Source organism: Emydura macquarii, unplaced genomic scaffold (genome assembly GCF_026122565.2).
Source record: "Emydura macquarii macquarii isolate MOO-44397 ecotype Brisbane River unplaced genomic scaffold, CSIRO-AGI_Emac_v2 contig_3220, whole genome shotgun sequence".
Lineage (NCBI taxonomy): Eukaryota > Metazoa > Chordata > Testudines > Chelidae > Emydura > Emydura macquarii.
In genome coordinates, this window is record NW_027133357.1 from 1,922,969 (window position 1) to 1,945,732 (window position 22,764).

Genomic DNA, 22,764 nt, shown 5'->3' on the forward strand with positions numbered 1-22,764 from the left:
AAACACCAGACCTGGTGCCACAGGTGAAGAGAGTTCTGCCAGGGCTAAGTCTGGCTGGTGATCTCTGGATGCCTGGGGTAGATAGAGGGATCCATACTGGTAACAGGACTCTCGCGCCCAACCCAGAGATGCTGAGAATGGCACATGCCCTATGGTAATTCCCAGGTAGCGGGATGCAGTGACTCCACCTCTCCACTCTGCTTGGAATCCTGGGTTGGCCACACCTCGCATTAGCGGCTGGCATTTCGAGCCAAGGGGGGTTGGGAATGAGAAGACGGACAATGGCTCCCAACTGGTATCCCTCCAGCTGAGCCCAGATCGCCCGATAAGCCGTGTCAGATGAGGCTTGCTTGAGCACCTTCGTTGGGTTAGCCCGGCACAGAGGTGAACAGCGAGGAATCGGGCTCTTCTAGCCAGGGGGAGACGGTAAAGGTGAACAAGTGCTAGGTGTGATGGACCTACCCCCTCTGAAACTGAAGGCCCTTTGTTCTCCCACGGTGCGTACTCGTAGGTACCGTGCGGTTTGCTATGTGTGTCCTTGGCCAGCATCTCCTCTCTCCCCCCGCTCTGCAGTGCCAGGTGCTAGCCGTCTGCCTGGCTGCTGCTCGACCAGCCCAGAGGTGACTACACAGCATCTGTGTGTGCAGCATGGAGTGTATGGTGTGGAAACACAAAGGCGGTTTACTGCTCCCGCAGGTGGTAGCGGGCTCCGGGAGGCATCTGGGTTTCCCTGCTCATTGCTCCAGGTGCTGCTATGTTGTTCTCTATCTGGAGCAGCACCATCTGAAGCTTTTGCTCCTTCTCTCTTCACCACCCCTTTCCTAGCTCTTTGGAGGAGCAGACGATCAACCTGAGCAGCAGTACCAGCAGCCAGGACTCCCTGCACAAAGGCTCCAAGAGAAAAGGAATCAAATCTTCCATCGGGCGCTTGTTCGGCAAGAAAGAGAAAGGCCGGCTGATTCAGCTGAGCAGAGATGGAGCCACCGGCCATGGTCTGGGTCCCTTCCTTCCCCTGTAAAGAAGGGCTGGGTGTGACGTAGGCTGATAGGGGAGGTGCTGCTTTCCGCACGTGTGTGAAGAAGGGGGAAACCGAGCCTTATTCTGAGTAGTGTTCGGTCTCTATTAAAAGTTTAGCCCTGCTCTGAAGAAGGACCGTGTCCTTGCTCACGGGCCCTGTGTGTGCAGAGTCATGCGCTGCAGCTGCTGATGTAGGTTTTGGGCTGGACACAGGTGTAGCTATGTCTGTTAGGGTGGGTGATTTTTTTTACCGTTCTAGCTGGACTGCCATAACCAGTGTGGACACAGTTAATACTGTTAATAACACTGTTAATACTGATAAAAAGATGCCTTTTGCCTCTACAGCGTATTGCCCTTTCCATGCTGTAGTGTAGACAGAGCCATGCTGGCATGATTGGTACCAGTATTACTGCATCCACACTAGTGGGGTTGTACTGCTATAACCTCACCGGTCTAATTAAAGGGGCACAACAGCTGTATGTAGATAAGAGCTTAATGCTGCCTCCTATTGCTCCTCACTCATTCAATCCCTTAATTCCCTCAATGTTGCTTTCCTGAAATCTTTAACTGTTGCCGGGCTAGTTACGTTCTGCAGAGCCCTCTGAAATGCAGCGTGTGTTTTATGTGCAAAATTCTGTATTATTTTAATTATAAAGCTCTTGAAATCAAAGGGAATGTGACATCTGGACAAACTGGATGGAAAAAGTCCTTTGTTGGCCTCATAGAAGAAACCCGAGACCATTGGGTGTTAGCATCTGTCAGCCCTGTAAATGGGTCGGGGGGTTGCCATCTCTGTAATGTTTTACCTTGTCTTCTGTAGTCATGCGTGCCGAGGTGGCTGTGACTGCTTTGGGGTAGGAGCCGGCCTAGTCTAACCTTCAAAACATTTTTACTCCTTTCCCAGTTCTGATGGCTGATTCCGAGATCAGCATACAAGATTCGCTAGGGCTTGGCAAGCTGGGAGCCCAAGCAGAGAAGGATCGGCGGCTGAGAAAGAAGTACGCGTGCCTGTTTCTCTGTTCCTGTCCGTGTTAGGGAAGAAGAGTCCTGCAAGACGGCAGCTAAACCCGGGCTATCTGGGAATCCTTCATGGCCCCTGAATCCTGTGTGTCTCTCTCTCTGCCCAGTTCTTTTTGAGCTGAGACGTCTGGTTACCACTCCCTTTCTTGAGCCCTTGCCTCTATTATTACTTTGCTATGTACAGTTTCCTACTGCCTGTAGTGATTGCTTCTGTGCCCATTTTACTCTTGGTGGGCTTGTCCACCTGTGTCTTGCAGATAACAGTCATCAGCATCCTCTTCTTAGCAGCCCCCCTGTTGACCGCAGGTGTGGGAGGTTGTAGGACTTTGTAGATGCAGTGTGTGTGTGTGGAGAGCAGGGGCGCTTCCTGTATAATTGCTGGCCTGGCTTTCAGTGACTAACTCTTCTGTACCTTTTTCTTCCAGACACGAGCTTTTGGAAGATGCTCGAAGGAAAGGCATGCCCTTTGCTCAGTGGGATGGGCCAACTGTGGTCTCTTGGTTGGAGGTGAGGCTGGGCATTTTAGTGCAGAGATTAACGCTGACGTGAAGGGAGCTGGACGAAAACATTCGGACGTATAGTTTATTTGCTGAAAAGTGCAGTGTTTGGTCAACTGAAACTATTTGCAAATTCGGGTTGAATTCAGCGAATAGTTTTGGCAGGAAAAAATATGGAAAAAGTTGAAACATTTCGTTTTGACATTGTCTGAATGAACAGCTTCAATTTTTTTTGTCTATAAACAACATTTTGTTTAGAAATGTAGCTAAATTTGTTAAAATAAGCATAAAAGGGTAAAAAACCAAACCCCAACCTTGAAACACCCCTCCCTGCAAAAAATTCGTTTCAGGTTGAACAAGATGTTTTGTTTGACCCAACATGAATTTTTTGTTTTGTTTTTCATTTCATTTCAACCTGAAATGGAATTTTTTTTTTAGTTCATCCACCAAATCAAAAAATCATTCATTCATTCAGCTCGAAACAGGAATATATCCAGTGTGAAATTCATGAGAGACCTTATATTTATGCTGTATCTCTCCTCTGTTCCCTGACACGTCAGTTAGTTACTTTGTTTAATCACATTTTTATTAAGGTGTATATGGAGAAAACATGTGGATCCTAGCCGTTGGAATGCCGTGTGCAAGCTTTTTGGTGTCTGGTGTAGTTTAAAAATGGGTGGAGAAGGTTCAGAGAAGAGCCATGAAAAGGAGTGAAGGATGAGAAAACATGCTTTAAAGTGGTAGACTCAAGGAGTTCTATCTATTTAGAAAAAACAACGAGCGTTCTGTAGCACTTTAAAAACTAACAGTTTTAATTTCAGCAGGCATAAGCTTTCGTGAGCCTCAGCTCACTTCCTCAGATGCAGTAGGTAGAAATGATACAGCGGATATCTATTTAGAGAAGATTTAAGGGGTGACTTGATTACAGTCTTTAAGTATCTACATGGGGAAAAAGAAATTTAATAATGGGCTCTTCAATCTACCAGAGAAAGGTCTAACCCAATCCAAGGGCTGGAAGTTGAAACTAAACAAATTCAGACTGGAAATAAGGTGTACATTTTTAACCGTGAGGATAATTAACTGTTGGAACAATTTGCCAAGGGTCGTGGTGGATGCTCCATCACTGATCATTTTTAAATCAATGTGGGGTGTTTCTTCTAAAAGATCTGCTCTAGGGATTATATAGTGGAAGTTCTCTGGTCTGTGTTATACAGGAGGTCAGACTGGATGATCACAATGGCTCCTTCTGGCCTTGGAAGCTATGAATCTATGCTAATGGGAAAATGAAATAGTTAACTTATTTTACATACGGGGTAAAGTTTTCAGAAGTGCCTAAGTGACTTAGGAACTGAAGTGCCACACATTTAGCATAGTCTGGTGAGCTGCCCTGGAAAACATTGCCCTCTGCTTGAAAGTGTGATGAAACTGTAATGCCCAGGGGGCTGTCCCCATGTGTCACCCCCCTCACTCCTACCCCTGGCTGGGGTCCCTAGAGTATCTGGCACATAGAATGACTCCAGCTCTGTGCTGATGGAGCCAGACCCTCTGGCCTGCTATTTTAGCAAGAATTGTCTGGGGATTTGTGGACTAAGCTTTAACAAAATGGTTCAGAAAGATCAACCCCCAAGTTCTGTTTTTCTGGACTTTCAATCTCAGGGAGGGTGGTTGTGTCTCTTGTTAGCCCGTATGTGTCCGGCTGGAGATGGGCACACGAAACCATCTGCTTTCTCCTGTGTTGCCAGCTGTGGGTGGGGATGCCAGCCTGGTACGTTGCAGCCTGCAGAGCCAATGTGAAGAGCGGCGCCATCATGTCTGCCTTGTCCGATACAGAGATCCAGAGAGAGATTGGCATCAGCAACCCCCTTCACCGGCTGAAATTGCGCCTGGCCATTCAGGAGATGGTGTCACTAACAAGCCCATCAGCTCCGCCCACCTCAAGGACGGTAAGTGCTTCACAGCCATGTGCTGCGTTGCAGAGATTCTTGCATCTCATGCGGCGGAGACCCTGAACCTGTTTGTGGGGTGTCATCCGTGCCCCTCTCAGAGAAAGATGATACGGAGGCAAAGTACCGTGGGCCTCCCAAATACATTATTGCTTTGTAAGGAACATATGACTTGCCGTGCTGCAACCAACCCTTCCTGTCCATCCAGTATCCTGTCTCCATCAATGGTCAATGCCAGATGCTTCAGAGGAAGACATAAAACCCTTCTGATGTACCTGGCCAATTGCACGATACTCTTCGTGGGGGGTGAAATTCCTGCCTGATCCAAATCTCCTGACCTCTGAAGTATGAGGAGCGAAATATGCTTCGTCCTAGTTAGTGTCACTGCGGTGATATTCTTGGTCATCTGACTGTTGACTCTGTTTTTTTGAATCTCATCCCATTATTTTCCATTGAGTAGATGCAGCCATGTGTTCTACTTAGGTGTGTGCAGGCCTGGCAGAGACCTTTGCCTAGCAGTACCCATAGGGGCAGCACTCCTGCCCTATAGCCCCAGCCCCTCCCAGCCATTCCGAGATCCTCAGTTTCTTCTCACTGGCTGTGGCTACAGTCAGCTCCATGATGTGTGTCACCCCCGGGCTCTTTGGTCTGTTTCTGAGAATTTTTTTCTCACATAGAGAAGTTAGTAGTACCTCAGGTTAAGCTCAGTGTTCGTTTACTTAGAGTAGCTGGTAGATGCCCTCGCCAGGGTTCAAGCATTGTCTGTCATATGGGGGGACTATCCCCAGCAGTGATCCCCCCGCGAGGTGCGTGTTGTGTCCGGATGAAGGACACATTAAAGAGCGGTTCTCCATCTGCAAGTTGCTCACGAAGAGGACTCAGGTGGGGAGAGACTTGCGGCCGAAGCAGCGCCTGCCGGATGGCACCAAGGCCCTCACCTGATCAGTGGCTGCCTTCGGCTGTGATGCCGCCCCGGGCCCCGTGCTCAGGCTCTGGTGTTTCCCACAAGAGGAAGGGGGGTCGTTCTCCCTCCTCTGATGTGGCAATGGAAAGGTCCCATAAATTAACTACTGAGGTGACTCGCAAGCAATACGCCCAGGAGGTGGAGTTCGGAGTCTATTTAAACAGGGACTGCAGGATTGTCGTTCCAAAGTTTGCCTCTGGTTTGGCCACAGCAATGATGGCCCAGTGGTTTGTAGAAGCATGCCCAGAGGACCAAGCGGCAGCCCTGCAAATATAGGAATGTCACTTAGAAATGTCACCTACTCAAAGAAGCAAAGCCAAGGACCTGTCTGTAACTGTTGTTCTTTGAGATGTGATGCAGACATGTATTCCACCACCCACCCTCCATCCCCTCTGTAGCGGTGTCTGTGCTTCTGACATTTGGTGCAAAGGAACTGAGAGGATCAGTGTGGTGCTGCCCTTCTATGGCCAGGGGAGGGGCTGAGCGCCGCCCCATGGGTACTGCTAGGCAAAGTTCTCCAGCTCCGATCTTCTGGGCACGCACACACCTAAGTAGAATACACGTCGGCATCACATCTCGAAGAACAACAGTTACAGGTAGGTGCCCGTTTTTTCCTCTCACTGGTATTCCAGAGCAACGAATCCTACTAAGTAAATATACAGTGCGTAAAATTCTATGGCATTTTATCCATTTTAAATGTGCTCTTTGTTCTTGAAGTGAGGTGGCTACAAGCATTTCTCTCAGCCTTCTCACCACTGCTCATCATTCTACTGTTACACTGTCTTATTTCTTTTACCAACGTAAGGAGCCCTAGGTCAGTTTCATGGAAGCTGAAAAAGTGAAAAAGCTAAAAAAAGTTTGTTCCTCTACAAGAATGTGAAGAATCCACCAGTATCCTTTAGGTTTAGATAAATGGGACCAGATTCTGATCTCGCTCTGGTGTAAATGAGCAGTAATTCCTAGTGTGGAGAGACGAATCCAGCCATAAAATCTGTATATGTCTCATTGTAAACCACTGTCAAACATAAAATATCATCTCTAGTTGAACTTGCTTCCACTAAGAATTTTGACCAGATGGTTGTGCTCCGGCGGTAACTTGCTGTCGATCTTTTTCTGATTGACCTTTCTGACCTTTTCCCCCTAGTCCTCTGGAAATGTCTGGGTCACACACGAGGAGATGGAGACCATGGCGTCTTCCACCAAAACGGTTAGTCTCGTGTGTCTAATACCGTCTCCTATCTGAATGGCATGTCAGTTACCAAGAGTAACACTGAAGGACTGTTAGTGCTGAAATCTGGTAAATCAGGGTCCATTGAATGGAAAGGGATCTGTATCTCATGCACTCATAGTAAGATGCCTTTTGGAAAATAATGTGCGCATGCTTAGAAGCTGCTTTTCAGTCTTTAATAACTTGGCACTTTCTACAGCTGCTCCCCCCCGCCCCCACCCCAAATAAGAAATTTTCAAGATCCTGTGACTTTTGTTCAGACCATGACAACAGTGTGTCTGTCCACCCTGTAGTAAAAAAAAATAAATAAAATAACCCATTGGTATCAAGAAGGTGCAGAGAAACCAGCCCAGATTGTGAAATCCTGACACCCTCCTGAAGTTGCTGGCGAAACTTTGATGTATTTCAGTGGGGCCCGGATTTTAGTGGTCTCAGTCTCTTTCTTAGTAACCCCGTGTCCATGACACAGAACCTATCTTCACAAAGGATGTTAATGGGCCTGCGTTGGCCCTGCAGATGTTGAGGGTGGGTCATTGACATGGCGACCAGGTCAGGGGTGGAGCAAGCTGGCAGGGCAATGTGGGGCAAGCTTGCACTGCCACTGCCTGACTTGTGCATGTTCTTTGGGAAACGGGGGCTCTCCGCCTGGCCTCTCTCCCCAGTGCTGCATCTGCTTGTCACAACAACAAGTGTGTCTATGCCAGTCTGCAAGCCTGAAGTAACTATGCTGGGGAGAACAGGACCCCCGATGGGGCTGTCTGGTAGCGTAGTAGCATTGTGTATGATACCTGGGGGTAAAACCTGGCCCCATTGAAGTCAGTGGCAAAACTCCCTTTGACTCAAGCGGGATCAGGATTGCACCAGTGCTCGCTCACTGTATATCAGAGAGACCCGTACTCCTGAGTTGCATATGCAGTGGGCATTCCCATTTCCTGTCTGACTTACTCAGACCATGCCTCTTGCAAGGGATTCTGAGTCTCTCTAGTGCCTTTCATCTGACTGTAATTTATCGCCTTTCAAATATGTGTGTTCTGTTCTATTTGTGTTTGACAGGCAGAGATACTGACTATACCTGTTGTTTTTGTTGACATGCTACATTTGTTACAATTAGGACACAGAGGAGGGCAGTTGGGCACAGGTGAGACCTCCATGTCATCTCTTTCCTTGTTTGTTAGATAAGCGAGCCATGGTCAGGAGCAGGGCCCCTGCCCAGAGAATCTCACACGACACTCTTGCAAACGGAACACCCTACTGACACTGTATGTGTCCAGTCACATCACTCCATTTCCATGCAGGCCACTCCCTTGGACAATTATTCAGCATTTAGCCCCGCCCTTTCAAACAGGGATTCCCTTAAGCCCTGCCCCCAAAGGGTCCTGACTGGAAGGTGGGTGAAGGCCGCAGTAGTGAACTCTCAAAGGCAAGGAAAACCCTTCTTATTTTCTCTTGTGATTTGTTGAATCCTCCTTTGTCTGATTTTATAGCCAGGATAATGTTCGCTGTGCTGGAGCTTCACCAACCTCTTACCTATCACCAACCAATAGCATGTATTAGCCCGTACACTCCTGCACCAGGAACATTTCCGTTCATTGCTGGATGGGGTAGAATTCGATGTTTCTTTTGATTTCTGGATTTAGATGTCCTATGAACTAACAAAGCACAGGATTTCTGAGTTTGCGTACTGCAGGTAGCAGCCTGGGCTGAGGTTTGGCAAGTCTGAGCAGGGGGCTTAGCCATTTACAAGGCATGGAATATACATGGCTAAAAGCCCTGCGTGGCTTTGGTAACTCTCAGCCCTGGGTTCCCTGCTGCCTGGAAATGACTTCCTAAAACCAGGGACCCCTTTCTAGTAAAAATGCTTGCAATCTCATCTCCCCATACATGGCATGTCCTGGGGTCACTGGCATTGAGGGGTGATAGAATAAGCTGCTTGGGCCCAAACCATTTCCTCTCCCCCAGCTTTGGGGGAGCTCTGGTTTAAGTCCGGGTCTGTATTCCGATTCTGATCGTTTGGTCACCTATAGAGCATGTTAGCCAAGACTTTCCTTCCATGTACTTTATAAAACCACAGGGCAGGCCATGTAGCAGTGTTCCGGCAGTGATACGATTCTCCCATAACCCGTTAGTAACCGTAGCCCCTCCCCTGTTCTGTTTGATCAGCCAGGCCTGTCACATACTTCACTGGCTTTGTAGCCAAAGACAAGACGTCTCTGTTCAGCACCTCACACTGTCCTTTCCATGAGAAAAGGGTAAAACCCTCCCTTAGCAACAGTAAGCAAGATCCTTAGCACAGCTGTAGCATGGCACATCTGGAAGCATTGGCTAACTGCCTCATTACCCCAGGAGGAAAGCAAGTATCCATTTATAGAGGGGGGAAATGAAGAAACAGACCATTGAAGTGACATACAGCAAATTGCCTTTCCTGGTAGGATGACCACACTGCCTCCTCTCCCAGTATTAAAACAGGGTCTATTTTAGGAATATGTACAGGTGGGACAGTGTTTCCTGCTAAGGATAAAAAACGGGTTGATTTATCATATGTAGTCTTCCAAAGCCTACCCTCTCATGTAAGTCCTGCTCACTTGTTGATGCAATTGGAGTTAATGATAGTATTTTGGGGCCTGATCCTGAATTGCCCTGCGCCCCAGTGCAAAGTGGGTGCTGAACTACCATTTGGATGGGGTGGCATTTTAAACCCACTTAACACTGGTGTCAGTAACTGCACAAGGGGCAGGGCAGTGGAGCTTGAGCCCTTTCTCTCCTTCCTGATTTACACTTAGCTGTCTAAATTTCTGCCTTACTTCCAGATGTGGGGCTTGATCTGGAAAAGTGCTGAGCACCTCCAGCTGTTTGGACGTTAGTGAGCGCTATGAATGCTAAGCCACCGAGCTTTTCTCAGTAAATGCTCAACAAGTTGCCCTGTTACCAGTATAATATTTATGTTATGAAATTTAAGTAACAAAATACTGGGAGGGGAATATTTTTGACCCCTGGTTTTAATTTTGATGTATATGATACCATTCACCCAAGCATTTCAAAATGCCTTTCAAACATTAATTAAGCCTCGCAACATCCCTGTAAGACACTGTAGGCCAGTCTTAAACTTGTTGCATTCAGTAATAATAATATAGACCACACCCACTCACCATGGCCCTCTAGTGGGGGCTGGGACACACATGGAGGTTGAAGAGTTTGCTGCAGCTAGAATTAGTCAGGAATTTGTCGACAAAATGTTTTTTCATCAGAAAATGCCATTTTATTGAAACCTACGCTGTTTGCAGAAAAGGGGGTGTGTCAACAAATTTTCCATTTTGAAAACATTTTTTGGGGAAAAGGTTTTGAAATTGTTGGAACATCATCTTAGATGAACAGGTACCATTTTTTGATTGGAAATGTCTTTTTGTTCTGAAATTTAAGTTAATTTAACGTTAAAATTTTTTAAAAAAATTAAACTGGTCAAAATTGAGATGATCAGAACAAAATGTTTCTATAGACTCCTTCATGACATTTTTTTGGATTTTTCAATTTGTGAAAATTTTCAAGACTTTACATTTTTTTGTCCCAGTTTGAGAGAGAGAAAATTTTCAGAGTCTCATGGGAAAACCATTTCCTGCCCATCTCTAGCTGCAGCCTTGGCTAACAGAGCTAGGTCCCTTAGCTCAGACAGGAAAGGGTCATGCTTTAGCATCCAAGGGTCCCCTCTTCCATCAATCCATCCATCCAGGGTTGGGGCTTTATAAAAATAACATGTAGCTTTTATATATGCTTTTCATCTGTAGTTCTCTAATCTGTGACATGTCTACTCAGACAGAGCAGCATTGACACGAGTTTTAACTTATCAAAAAATAATTTATTAGTAATTGGCCGGACATTTTCAAAAGCAAAATTCCCAAATAAAACCACTTCAGCTGAAAATCAGCCAACTTCTTCTAAATGCAAGAGATCTGAAAAAACATCTTGCACCAAAATGTGCTGAAGTGCCATCACTGGGTCCCCTGGAACATTGGGTCTGCAGCTCTGCTGAGAGCCGGCATGTATCCATGCTTTTCCCTTTACTTTCACAGACACTGGCCTATGGGGACATGAACCATGAATGGATTGGGAATGAATGGCTGCCTTGTCTGGGGCTCCCGCAGTACCGCAGCTACTTCATGGAGTGTCTCGTTGATGCTCGCATGCTGGACCATCTGACTAAGAAAGATCTCAGAGTGCACCTAAAGATGGTCGACAGCTTCCATCGGTGAGCCGGCCTTCCTTGGAAGGCGTCAAGAGTATGAAGACCCTTCCTGAGCAGTAGAGGCCTGTTGCAACCACAAGATAGCACGTGGGCGCTGTAGATCTTGTGATTTCAAAGGTTCCTAACTAAGATTCTCCACAGATTTTCACCAGACACAGCTGGTGTGGCTGAGCATCCTCAGACACCAGCTTTGGAGGAAAGGTTTTTCTGGTTCACACTAGATGGTCTGGAACCATTTGGAAAGGCTGGTGTTCTCCTGCATGAAATTCCCTTGGTTGGTTGGTTTGTTTGGATCCATGTTCTCCCATACAGGTAGAATAGGAGGTGGCTGAATGCCTCAGTACAGCTGATAGTGCACATGAATACAGGACTGAATGAGACCGACACATCCCAGCCTAGAACCAGCAAACCCCTAGGCCCAGACCCTCAAAGATTCCTAACTTCCATCAAAATCAATGGGTGTTAGGTGAATAAATACCTTTGAGGATCTGGGTCCTAGTGCTGGCCCTCTAGAGTACGAGAGACTCTTTCACGTGACCTAGCTGGAAGGCTTTCTCTCAGTGCTGATGTTTTTGACCTTCTCCTCCTCACTGGTTTTGGGTTGAGAGTTTCCTCTTGGGGCGGTGTCGATAATAAGGTTCAGCCTTTTCTCAGAGCATCCCTCAGCTGGTGTGTGAGAAGTAAACGCCTCCCCTTCTTGTCTCACTGTACCTTGTTCCGAGGGTTAAGTGATGTGTCCTGTTTTCTTAGCACCAGCCTACAGTATGGCATCATGTGCCTGAAGAGGTTAAACTATGACCGCAAGGAGCTTCAGAGGAGGCGAGAGGAAAGCCAGCATGAAATCAAAGGTCAGTAACCATTTAAAAGATCTGCTCGTGTCTCGTGGAAAATGACAACAAGCGACTCCGCCTTTTTCTATTTCCTGTCCTTCATTTTTTAATACAATGGCTGCGGTGCAAAAGGCAGCACTTCCCAACCGATATCAGACAGTCCGTAGCCATTTTAAACGTAGAGGAAGTGGCTTCTCACATATTCATGATATAGCTGTTGACAAATTGTGACTTTTTAATAGGTTCTGCTCGCTACAGAAGCAGAGTCATTTTTACCAGCTCCTTCTTAATCCCCTTTGAAGTCCTGATCCTTAGAGCCGTGCAAAGATACAAAATTTGTATCTGAATCCGATCCGTGATCTGCAAGCATGGTCCGCGGATATCCGCAGATTTACAGGGCTCTACTGATCCTGTTTGTCAGATCACGTTCATTTAAACAAACACAGAATTCTGACTTCAGGTGGGAGAAAATCGGCAAGAGTGGAGGAGCCCCGAAGACATAAAGAGCCCTCACTAGCAGCTCCATTACAGTTGGACTTGAATGAAGAATTGGTTAAACTTAAGTGAAAAGCCCACTTGATGGTGGCATTTGACTTAAAGACTTTCTGCCCCTACAGTAAATTATCATTTCCCACAGGGAATTGCAGGTTTCTGTGTCAAATGGGTTGGTATTTTCAACTCTCTTGACCAGAACTGGGAAAATTAAACTACTGTGATCAACATTGTGAGATCTCAAGTAGATAATATAAAATGACTGTCTATGGAAGCCATGTTGCTCCTTGCATAAACCAGTATATCTATGCGTATAAATAGTTATCTTCGCATGGCAAGTTAAATCATTTAAACCGGTGGCTCTCAACCTTTCCAACTACTGTACCCCTTTCAGGAGTCTGATTTGTCTTGAGTACCCCCAAGTTTCACCTCACTTAAAATTTACTTGCTTCCAAAATCAGATATAAGACTACGAAGGTGTCACAGCACACTATTAATGAAACATAGCTTACTTTCTCATTTTTACCATATAATTGTAAAATAAATCTATTTGAATATAAATATTGTACTTACATTTCAGTGCATAGCACACAGAGCAGTATAAATAAGTCATTGTATGAAATTTTAGTTTGTACAGACTTCGCTAGTGCTTTTTATGTAGCCTGTTGTGAAACTAGGCAAATATCTAGATGAGTTGATGTACCCTCGGGAAGACTCTGCGTACCCTCAGGGCTACGCGTGCCCCTGGTTGAAAACCACTGATTTAAACCAATAAACCTTATTGAAATCAGTGGGAGTTGTACCAGGACTTCAACCAAAGAACTTGGTTCTCTGAGCAGAATTGTTTCTAAGTTGAGTGGGGTTTCCAACTCCTCCCCAGGCATCTGCACCTGTCTGCTTTCACTGCTGGAGACTCGGGGCCTTGAACTGTACAGGGAGGTCACCGTATATCATGTGCAGAGATTGTCACATGGCAGAGGAGAGAGCTCTGACTCATCATTCTGCAGCCTCTGGGTGACAGGAGACAGTCTCCTCATTGACTTGTGATGCGAGACCTAAAGATGCACACAACATGCCTGATCGTGTCTCTAGCAGAGGTGGACAGAGGGTAGAGAAGGGTAAATAAATGCACAAGATGCAGCTCATATCCCAGAGAGACGGTGTCAGGTCAGCTTCTCCAGAGGCCAGGAGCTTGTGGGGAAGATGGAGGGATACAAGGAACCCCTGGTGCATTCAGTAAGCTTGGCTGGCAGAACCTACATGGTGTGCAACCCGTTCGTATGGGTCTGTATTGCTTAGATTATTGATCAGCCCTTATAGTGATAACAGCAGTAAGTGTCGTAGGAGTAATCCACATCTTAAGTTCCTTCCTGGTTTGGGGGTGTTTTTTTGTAAACCTCAGTGAAAATACGATCACAGCACCTGAGCATTTACTGTTGCTGCTGGTCAAAGGGCAGGAGGGATATATATATATATAATATGCGCAACACACGGTGTTCTGTCATATTGTCACCCTGCCACAGGGCCAGTCAGCGCTCACGGCTTAGTAGGGATCAGTAGGTACTTGAAAACTGATCTAAATCAAGGTTTCGTGTGTGCTGAATGTCTGACCTCACTGTCTTCCAGATGTTTTGGTCTGGACCAACGATCAGGTCATTCACTGGATCCAGTCCATTGGGCTTAGGGAGTATGCAAATAACCTCATTGAGAGTGGAGTCCATGGAGCACTCCTAGCTTTGGATGAAAATTTTGACCATAATAGCCTGGCACTTGTATTACAAATACCCACCCAGAACACCCAGGTAAGGAGAACATTTCCACTGAGAGCTTGCAAAGAGATTATTGCATATTATTGGTCTGTCTGTCTGTCTCCATCTTCTCAGCTGCTGAAGCATTTCTAAGGCACCTTTGGTATCTAGGTGCTGTTGTGTAATCATTGGGGTTTTGGAGAATGTAAAGAAAGAGCCATCCGAACGACTCTGCCTTGAAAATGCAGTGGGTCCTACTCACTGGACTCTGTCTTTTCCACTGATGCTACAGGGTTTGATACTGTTCACACAGTTAGAGTAGCAAGATACATCCAGCCAGCTTCAACTGTGTTGTCGCACGGTAGCAGGGCAGCTTTTGGAGGGACCTGTCCTTTCCTCACAGCTGGGTAGTTGGACACGTTGCTCTGCTCTAGCACATGGTGATTCTGTATTCGTCTCAGTCGTTCCCCATTGACAGTGTGTTACAGTTGCTCATTTGATGTTATTTTCAGGCCCGGCAGGTGATGGAGAGAGAATTCAACAATCTGCTTGCCTTGGGCACGGATAGAAGGCTGGACGATGTGAGTACAATGTACTATCTTGTGACTCAGGCATGCTGGGCTTTTGAAAAGATGTGGGTCCCCTCTGTAGGATGAGAAATAGACAAAGCAGCAGAGGGCTGGAGGGCTACAACAGCTAGATTGGCCTTGTAATAATTGATTTTGTCACCCCCTGCGGGAGAGGACTACAATACTCAGAAATCCCCACACAGCCTGAAGTATCTTGGTTACACACCGTGCTGTTATGCTGGTAGTGGAGCTGGATATACTGAGCCCTGGGCATTGATAGCTGATCCGTTTCTGCAGCAGGAAAACCGGCATGTTTTCTAACGTGCCAAGGCCCTCGCGTTATTTTGTGGGAGCAGGTGTCGGTGCTAGCCGCACCTTGGCTCTCCCTTTTTCTGTTTGTTAAAAGGAAGGGGCTCGCCCACTAGCCAGTTTACAGGCTGTGGTGTCAGCTCTCTAGGGAAGTGGTGGGAGCAGTATCACAGTCCTGAGAAATGTGCTGTTGAGAACAGATCTGCATTCGGAAATAGACTAGATGGAATCTAACGGGTCTTTTCTACCTTCATTTTCTGTGGGCCAAATCCTATGAGGTGTCAGGCAGCTCCTATTGACTAGGCTGGTTCTCCTCTGATTTTAGAGCAGAATTAACTTTAATGTTCTCTTTTACTGGTCATCTAAGGCTGAGAAGAGCCAGGTGGCCTGCAGAGGCTGGCTAGAAAGGGTCTCGGGCCAGCTCAGCTGAGAGTGTGTTTTTGATGTTCTCCTGTGGCTGTAATTTGAACAGGTTCCCATGCTGAGTCTGCCCGTTTGCCCCCTTGATGTGTAACTCTGTACATATTGTGAGTCACTGTCACAGTTCGGTTCATGTACCATGATATGTGTATGATTCTATCAATAAATACAAATCTGTGTTAAAAGAATGTGCAGGGTCTCTTTAAATGCTGCAGATCTGGTGACATTTCGGGTGAGCGGCAGCCACTCTGAAGATCTCTCTAATGCACAAGATAAAAACTGACACACATTTCTACTGGGCGCCGGGGATGGGGTGGGGGAGAAGCACAAAGAACTATTTGGACGTCAGCAGCACAGTGCTGGGAATTTTGTTTCCATCCCGTGCCCAGCGTCATGCAGCAGCAGCCGCTATACAAGATGAGCGTTGTGCACAGGCACAGCGAGTCAATGCGCTACTGGATCCTCCATGCTTGGGGCGGGGCCGCAAGCTGGGGGCGGGGCCTCAAGATGGTGATGGGGCAGGGCACTATTTAGAGCTAAGAATTTTGAGCCATCAAGCCACGTGGCACCTGACTAAATCCCACAAAGCAGGTCAGCCATCGACCACCTGCACTCTGTTCTTTTCTACCTGCCAGTGGGTAAGGATGACGCATAATAACGCTTCGCCCGTCCCCAGCACTTTAGATTTTCAGGGCACAGAATGGACATTAATTACGGCTCATAACATTTGAGAGAGGCAAGCGGGTCCCTGTTGTTATCGCAGTTATGCAGCCCCTGGGTCTCTGTTGCAGCTTCTCTTTCTGTTCTCGGCACAGAGGGCCAGAAGATCCAAAGATTTCAGCACCCAGCATGCACCCACTTTGCTGAGCCCTTCTGAAAATCTGGCTACTTATTTAGGTGCCTCAGTGGGAGACAGACTGGCCTGAAAATTCTGGCCTCCGTTTTTTATTTTCTGTCCGGTTTGCCCTCTGCTGTAATCATCAATGAAAAAGCAACGCAGCAGCTCCCAGCAGCGGCTCAGGTGCAACCAGAAGACATCCAGCATGGACTGATTTGATCAGCATCTCTGCTGCTTCAGGGCAGAGTAGGACATGGCTGGATGCAGGGTCTATTTGAGGAGGTTTCTTACAGTCTGCAAGACTGGCTGGTCCTGTGGGGTTGGCTCATCCTTGTTTCTTGCTGCTTCCTAAAGGGTCTGTGTCCTTCATTGCAATGAAGACGATTGAAAACACAGGCGTCCTTTGCCAACACGGCTTGTTGAGGCCAGCATTTGCTACAGAGATGTTACGGAATCTCGAATGGCAATGGAGATGGGAACAGGGAGGGAGGTGTCCATGAGACAACGAGACATGAGACTCCTCTAGGAGGTGATCTCCCTCTCCGGAACAGCCTGAAAATGCTGATGTCTTGGTACATACCAATCACCAGATATTTCTCAGGTTCTTGATGGGGCAGCACCTAGGAGCCCCAGTCATGGCCCAGGAACCCACTGTGCTAGGTGCTGTACAGACACCGAACAAAGAGACAGCCTCTGCCCCAATCTAAGTAAGTCAAAATGGTTTTTCACTCTACCTGTTTGACAGATGATTTCCAAGGTGACCAGATTTAGAGGCAGCCCAGGGGCAATGGGCCATTATTCTATGTATTTAGGTAGATTTATATTAGCAACCATCTGTCCACCTGGGGAAGATTTTCAGAGGCACAGATGGCATTTAGGTGCTTAACTCTTCAAGTCAAGGGGAGTTAGGTGCCTAAATGCAATTTGTGCTTTTGAAAATCAACCCCTAGATGACCTTGATGTAACTTAAAATACAAATGTGAAAAGTCCACTCCATTATAAATAAACAGCAGCAATTCCAACCAGCACCAGGCACGTTAAGAGCTGGAACCAGCCTCCCTCTCCAACAACTCACCACCCTCACAGGCCCCTCCTGTTCAGATGCTCAGGAAAAGGTACAAGCTTAGGCCTGGCACGTTCAATTCCTGAAGCCGAGATTACAGTTAGCACCGATGCACCCAGGCTGAGATGGGAGCCCTCCCTGCCTCACCATGCCCTTCGTTGTCCAACTCCTCCATGCTGCTCAGCGCCCCTCCTTAGCATCTCACTTTAACTTGGGATCCTCAACCCATTTTAATTGCTGGTTATGATGATTGCCTGACCGGGACGTATGTCGCACAGTCAGGAACCTGGAGCAGCCCCTCTAGAGGAGGGTTCCCCAGTTTTTCCCACACAGCATCCTAAAGCCACTTACTTTTTTCTCACACCATCCCATATCCCAGAGCCCTTTGCTTCCATATCCCTGAATCCTCTGTACAAAGACAAATGATAAATGCAGGTCTCTCACTACCAACCCTGGTCTCTTTACAAAGTAGCTCCGTTATGAAGTAATGGCTCTGCTTTGGACAAGCCTTTATTACGCCAGCTGACTGCTAATGGGAGAGTGAACCACAACATGAAAGGGACTAATGTGACATTAAACAAGTCAAGAGGTGGTTAGGATAATTAAATTAGAGCCAGTCAGAAAATGACTTTTCCCTCCCAACTCCCTCCCCCGATGGAAAACATTTTTCCCGTGAAAATTTGAATACCAAAATGTGTGGATTTGGAAATCCTGTTGTGCCCCATGGGAGTTGTAGTTTGGGTGCCTCATGCATCCATTCTCTTCTAAAGGCTTGGCTCCCTCGTTGGACTACAGCTCTCATGGTGCACCACTGTCTCGTCTCATAGCGAGAAGTGGTGCATCATGGGAGTCCCTGGCTGTGGTACATCACAGGAGATGTAGTCTGCTGGGGAGCCTGGCCCATAGAGCAGAATGGAGACATGAGGCAACTTAACTACAACTCCCATGAGGCACTGCAGCACCAGAGCCAAATAAAAATATTTCAGTTTTCGGATGAATTGTTTCAATTTTGGGGCATTCAGTTTTTGACTAAAAATCAAATTTTTCCACAGAGACACTTGTCACAAAAAAAACAACCACCCAGTTTTTCATCAAGAAGCCCTGGTATCTTGGGAGTTTCTTTAGACAGAAAGGGCCTTATTGGCTTGGATGCCAGCTGCATAGACCTTTGCCCCTGCCCATTCATTGTGCCAGTGCCACGTGAGAGTGTTTGAAAGCTGTGACACCCCATCATGGTGCAAGCACAGCTGTACTCCCTGATGGAGGGGGATACTTGGGAAAGGCTGTGAGGGAATGATCACTGAGAGATAAACCACCGACTTCCAGACCTGGTTCAACTGTTTCTCTCTTGTCCATGGTGGTAGCTGCCTCAGAAGTCAAACGCTAGTGTGCTATAGAGTTAGGGTGTGTCTACATGGGGAAATTGACTGGAAGAGGTATACTGGAATAGCTCCATGCGCGGACGCTCTGTTTTGAAATAAAAGGGATTTGATTTCAGAATAATTACTCCACTATGGAAGTGCATTCAATTAAACTGAATTAAGGACTTGTGGAAAATGAATCTGAATTATTTTTAAAGTGGATTAATTAAATCACATTAACCCCCCCGTGGATGCTATCATTCAGAATTGAAGTGACCGTAATTCTGTTTACTTTATTTCAGTTCCAAGGCCACTTTAATTCTGAGTGAACATGTCCATACACCAAATGAACTTTTAATTTGAATTAACTTTCCTGAGTGTCCCTGTTGGTGTAGACAAGTCCTAAAGCCACTTTTTTTCTACATGAGAATCTCCACACAGGCTTGATCATGTTTAAATTCACATTTTTAATTAATCTGGAATAATTTCCTTTACAGACAAGCTCTTTGCTATACAGGAGTCATGAATGGGCTGTGTTGGTGTCCTACCCTGCCATGTGTGTGTTTGTGGCCCTTTTGTTAAGTGTGGCTGAGCCCACGGGGATGGCGCTTCAGCTGCCACGCGAGGGTGCCATTCAGTGTGTGATAGCGACAGGGAACGGTCTGGAGCGCTAGCCGGCTGGAGAACCTCCCAGGGGGTTGTAAATGAAGGAGGGAGAGGAAGATAGTGACACTGATGGGATGGTGGAGTTGGTACCTAAGTCGCATATCTGAACCTTCCCTATTACACCCCCATTCTGCAGGTGTATCTGAGTAACCTTCCCCACCCAACCATCTCTGGTGCTGCAGGCATGTCTGAGCTGCCTTCTCTCCCCACGCCCTGAGCTGTAGGGATATTAATCCCCTCTGGTGCTGCAGGGCATGTCTGAGCCTCCTCCCTGCCACCCTGTGCTGCAGATGTGTCTGAGCCCCCTGTCCCTCAATGCAATATGTCAGTCTGTCCCCCTCCACCTGGTGTCGGAGGCCACTCAGCAGGCAGTGCACAGCGCTGCGCGTCTGGCTGTGAAAGGCATAACCGGCCATTCCCTTGCAGGGTGAGGACAAGGCCTTCCGGCGAACCCCGTCCTGGAGAAAGCGGTTTCGCCCTCGAGACGTTCACAGCATCAACATGCTCAGCAGCTCAGCCGAGACGCTTCCTGCTGGATTCCGAGCGACCGCCTTGGTGCCCTTGCCGCCCCCCTCAGCCCCGCTGAAGAAAATGCCACCAGAAGGTAGGACACGGCCCCTCCAACCCCTGCTCTCCAGAGGCTCCTCTGCACAGCAGACACCTCTCAGACTGGCATCTGCTGTCCCCTGGAGCAGCTAGCATTTGCATGCTGTGCTCGGGGCTGGTGCAGTGCCTAGCCCCCCTGGCTCTTTGTGAGAGGAAGGGATGGCCTCAGCTAGGGATGGGGATGTCTGCCTTGCATCCTACGGTCCTGTCTTTCAATCTCTCCTTGACGCCCTCATGGGCAGACAAAGCAGGACAAGTTCCCTTTAGTCACTTGGTTTTTGGGCAGCCTGCAGTGGAAGCCCTGAGATCAGACACTGTTGCTTTGTCCCGGGGGACGGGGGGCAGATTCTTAAAAGGCAAAGACAGAAGCTGATTGCGACTGGCAGGGTGGAAATGAGGCTGTTAGAATCCACCAGCATGGAGGTGTCTCAGCAGTGCTTACTAGATGCTCAGAGGGTCGCAAGCTGAAGATCGGCAAGAGAGATACATGGTGTGAGGGTGTGAGCCAGCAGCGATTGCCCCAGTGATTATCCAGGGTGAAAGCTGTCCTCCATCACATGGAAATCCAGCCCAAGTGAGTCTGAGAGGGGAACTAGTAATAGTTGGGCTAAATTTGGAGACTAGCCTGAGATACAGAAAGAATAAATCCTTCAGATGCATGAGAACTAGGAGGCCCCGGGGCCACATACAGGAGAAAAGGGGGCAATCAAGGAGGATGAGGAGATTGCAGCAAAGCCAAATGACGACTGCACATCAGCATCCATTATGGAGGGTGCCGGAGGGGGGTGGGCAGTGAATTGGGGGCCTTTCAATTGCCTCTCTGAGCTTCTTAATGAAAGGGTAACTAGGAGGGGAAACACGAAGTTCCCTATCCGTCTGTCTATTACAGGTCTCTCTGCAATGCTCATCGCCATCATATCAGAACATAAGTCACCAGTCTCCTGGATGCCTGGCTGAGCTAGAGAGCAAAGTATCTGAGCTGTGATCAAAGCTCTAATGTATTATTTAGCCTAGCTGCTATCCCGGGAGTACAGTGTGGTACTTCTCCTGAACTCATTTTCTGTTCATTCTACTTTGCTATGATTTACCCGTTTTCAGTTCAGCATCAGCATTCCTGCTGTGGATGCTCAGGCCCTGGATAGCACGAAGGACCATTTGCTCTAGGGCAGTAGCCGTTTCCCCAGCCTGCATCAGCAGTGTTTCATCGATTCCTAGACAGCCAGGCCAGAAAGAGCCATTCTGATCACCTAGGCTGACCTCCCGCAGCACACAGGCCATGGATTCCGGCATCCAGCCCATAAATTTCGGGTGACAGAACTGAGAGGGATGGTACCAGAGGCCTGGTGCCCATCCTAACTCCATTCTCTCCTCTGAATTTCGAAGCTGTGCTCAACCAGAAGCTTAGTGCAGGCGAGCAAAGATCCATTCTCCAGTGGTTACTCTTAGGGCATGGCTAGACTGCAGTCACAAGATGCCACTGCAGCTCCCACAGACGTACGAAGCTAGTTTTGACGTAGCTAGCTCCAGTACCAACGGCAGAGAAGCCATGGCAGTGCGTGCTTCAGTGTGCGCTGTACAAACCTGGCTGGAACCCTGGGTAATTATGGGGCTGGCCCATGCTGCAGCTCTCACAGCCGCGGCGCCATGGCTCCAAGGATCTGAGCTAGCTTGGTCAAAGTTCGCGTAGGTACACCCACTCGCGCTGCAGTCATAGCCTGTGACTGACATCTAGACAGACCCTGAGTCCCGTCTTCTGAGCAGGGTTCCCATGTTGCCATTCCCAGCTGTTCAAAAATTGTGAGTCAGGCCCCAAAAATTGTGAGTTTGGCTTAAAAGTCACAAGTTTGAAATAAAAAAAAATGGATGTTAGGCTCCTTGTCTTTGACTTGTGGTTTCTAAACCTTTGGGCTGTGCTCAGCTCGCACATCCAAGCTTTTCTCCTCCAACCACGTGGGCCAGAATCTTACTTAAGAGTTGCAGAGACTCTTACCTAATCACAGGACTCCAGGAGCTGGGGCTTTAAGAAAAACACCAAATAGTGGGAGACTCAGGCTAAGATCAGGAGAGTTGGTGGCCCTGGGATGCACACTGCAGGAGGCAGAAAGTCCAAGAGAAGCATTCTGCAGGGGCAGACTTCGCAAAGGTGAAAACCTGATGATGTCCCAGGAAGGGGAATACCTCAAACATCCTGAGTCAGATTCAGAGAAGAGTCTAAACAAGCCTAGGGAAGCCTAAAGGGAATCTGAGCTGGTGTAACCTATTCCTTCCTCTAGCCCCCTTCCAAATACAGGTTGAACCAAATTAGCCTGCATCTGGCCTCATCGCTGGGTAACTCTCATTCTCATTGCGTGACAGCAACGCACGGACCCTGCTTTACAGCACCAGCCACTAATTTAGGCTTATTAACCGAAGTAATGCAGCTCTTCCAAGTCCAAACAACTAACTCCTGTCCCTTCTGAATAACAGCCCAGCCAGAGCCACATCAGCGGGCAGTTGAGGGTTAATTCCAAGCTAGGTGAGGCCACCACGAGGTCCCTAATCGCATGCTTTGTGTTTTACTCTGAACGGCTTGCAGTTGGTGCATCTGGGCCACAAAGATTGGAGACCTCCACAGTTCGAACGTATTCCTGCTGAGGGTCAGTCTCCAATGGGAATCAGCCCAGACCGTGGGTAAGTTTAAGGAAGACCAAGGTATAGTAGCTGAAATGGCAATAATCCGAACAGCTGCTGGGAGGTCGAATGGACGAGCCCAAGGAGAGACCCAGTGCAGCTTTCTACTGCTGGACTCCTCTCCCTGGCACCACTGCTCCTGTCCTCCGCTCTGCCTCTCTCCCTGGGAAAGATCTCCCAGTTTACAGCCGGTTCCAGAGGGGATGAGATCATTAGCACGTCAGCAGGTGTCCTCCTTTCCCAAGGACTTTCCTTTGGAGCTTCAGAAGTAAACAGCCTCTCCTTA

At 47.7% G+C, this 22,764-nt stretch overlaps 1 protein-coding gene across 1 annotated transcript in view; it reads left to right on the top strand.

The window, feature by feature from the left end:
* Positions 1 to 22,764, top strand: part of PPFIA4 (PTPRF interacting protein alpha 4) — an 87,825-nt gene that overhangs the window by 60,472 nt on the left and 4,589 nt on the right. The window contains exons 18-29 of the mRNA XM_067531530.1: positions 826 to 992; positions 1,922 to 2,015; positions 2,463 to 2,544; positions 4,277 to 4,477; positions 6,586 to 6,648; positions 7,781 to 7,807; positions 10,734 to 10,909; positions 11,657 to 11,754; positions 13,855 to 14,030; positions 14,489 to 14,557; positions 19,629 to 19,806; positions 22,384 to 22,478. Coding sequence (XP_067387631.1) covers positions 826 to 992; positions 1,922 to 2,015; positions 2,463 to 2,544; positions 4,277 to 4,477; positions 6,586 to 6,648; positions 7,781 to 7,807; positions 10,734 to 10,909; positions 11,657 to 11,754; positions 13,855 to 14,030; positions 14,489 to 14,557; positions 19,629 to 19,806; positions 22,384 to 22,442 — 1,390 coding nt within the window. The 3' untranslated portion in view covers positions 22,443 to 22,478. The remainder of the gene's footprint in view (positions 1 to 825; positions 993 to 1,921; positions 2,016 to 2,462; positions 2,545 to 4,276; positions 4,478 to 6,585; positions 6,649 to 7,780; positions 7,808 to 10,733; positions 10,910 to 11,656; positions 11,755 to 13,854; positions 14,031 to 14,488; positions 14,558 to 19,628; positions 19,807 to 22,383; positions 22,479 to 22,764) is intronic.